Genomic DNA, 1,470 nt, shown 5'->3' with positions numbered 1-1,470 from the left:
TATACTATTAGTTGTAATTTAATACTATTTAAATACTACTAAAGTATACTAAGCACAAAATTAGTTGTTCCAAAATAGTGCAGTTCAAGTACATCGATAAAAGTATACTAAAGTATGTTAAAATTTAGTATACTAAATTATACCTTTTTTCACCTGGGAAATGCTGCTTCAGAAACCTTAAACCATAAAAAGAAAAGGAAGCTGTTAAAGGGACATGTCTGCTATATTTTTAATCAAATGACAACAAAATATAAAAATGAGAAGTGAAGGCTAACCTTGGATAAGAAAGATTATTTTACCCTTAGATTGTTTCCTTTTTGGGGGCAACATAGTACCTGTGTAAGTAGAGGAGCGAGTAATTTCTCCCTAAACCTAAGAACTGAATGTTCACTGGATGTTACATTACCTTTGTCTGATATTAAAACTTCAGCTGAAATGTTTCAGCTGAAGTAAGTTTGATGGAGGACATACTTGTTTACAGGACAGCATGTTGGACATTGTTCAGAATTTAGTGCAAAGTCCTTGGAGCTTCTGGTGCAAACAACATCTGGTCATGATATAAACTTATAAAATTTGTAAGTTTAAATGACTTGTGAAATTTGTGCACATCTAAAATCAAGAGTATAATGACTCCTACCTAGAGCAACAAGATTTCTGCAACTGCCTCCTGTGTTGCACCGATATGTCCGTCCCGTTTTATTCCCTTCATACTGTAGTAGTGGGGCGCTGACAAGCAGACTGAGAGAAACAATCATTGGTTACAACATTTTACAAAAGTTTTTAAAAATTAAATGAAGATGACTCACTCTGATTGTCTTTGCACCACCTGGTAGCCAAAACTTTCATCACCTGCACTCAGGGTTTTCCAAGCCCCAGAATCAACATTAAAGCCGACTGCAGCTTTTAGCACTGAGGGGGAAAAAGAAGAAAAAATCCACAGAATCTCTTTAATTCAAAACCATTATGGTTTTTCTTTTACTGTTTATTAAATTATTCTGTTTTAATGACTGACTACGGTAATATTTTGGAGAATCCATGAGAGAACTAACATGTTCTGCAGTTTCAGTGTTTAACCACTAGAGAGCACTGTTAACATTAAAGTTAACAGTGTAAATTGAATATTGCAGTCAGATTTTAATATTTAAGCTGTATCATGCAATTGGTTTGTTATTGTTTTACTGTAAAAACTGAAATAGATTTAGATCCCAAAAATGTCTTTGCCTAATATTGAAGGACTTTTTCTGTATAACAGGATTCTATTTAGTGGATTTTCTTTCTCCACAGTCAATTTAGCTTCATATCTTTGAAATTGGTAATGTATTAGTAACCTATGTCTCACTTTGCAGCCTGCATGTGCATCTATCTCCTCTTTCCTTCGCACTGCGATAAACACTAAGCAATGTGGTGTGGAAATGTAATGCTCAGAGTGAATGGGGAAGTTTGCGTGTTGCAACGGAAAAATACCTCGGG

The 1,470-nt window shown here is 34.6% G+C and overlaps 1 protein-coding gene across 1 annotated transcript in view; it reads right to left on the bottom strand.

The window, feature by feature from the left end:
* LOC103481813 (integrin alpha-M-like) overlaps window positions 1–1,470 on the bottom strand; it is a 22,831-nt gene that overhangs the window by 18,813 nt on the left and 2,548 nt on the right. The window contains exons 2-3 of the mRNA XM_017310692.1: window positions 807–909; window positions 638–738 (exon numbers count right to left, since the gene is read on the bottom strand). Of these exons, the coding sequence (XP_017166181.1) occupies window positions 638–738; window positions 807–909 (204 nt within the window). The remainder of the gene's footprint in view (window positions 1–637; window positions 739–806; window positions 910–1,470) is intronic.

Source organism: Poecilia reticulata, linkage group LG19, assembly GCF_000633615.1.
Source record: "Poecilia reticulata strain Guanapo linkage group LG19, Guppy_female_1.0+MT, whole genome shotgun sequence".
NCBI lineage: Eukaryota > Metazoa > Chordata > Actinopteri > Cyprinodontiformes > Poeciliidae > Poecilia > Poecilia reticulata.
Note: the sequence above shows the minus strand (reverse complement) of the source record. Positions and strands in the feature narration are given on the sequence as shown.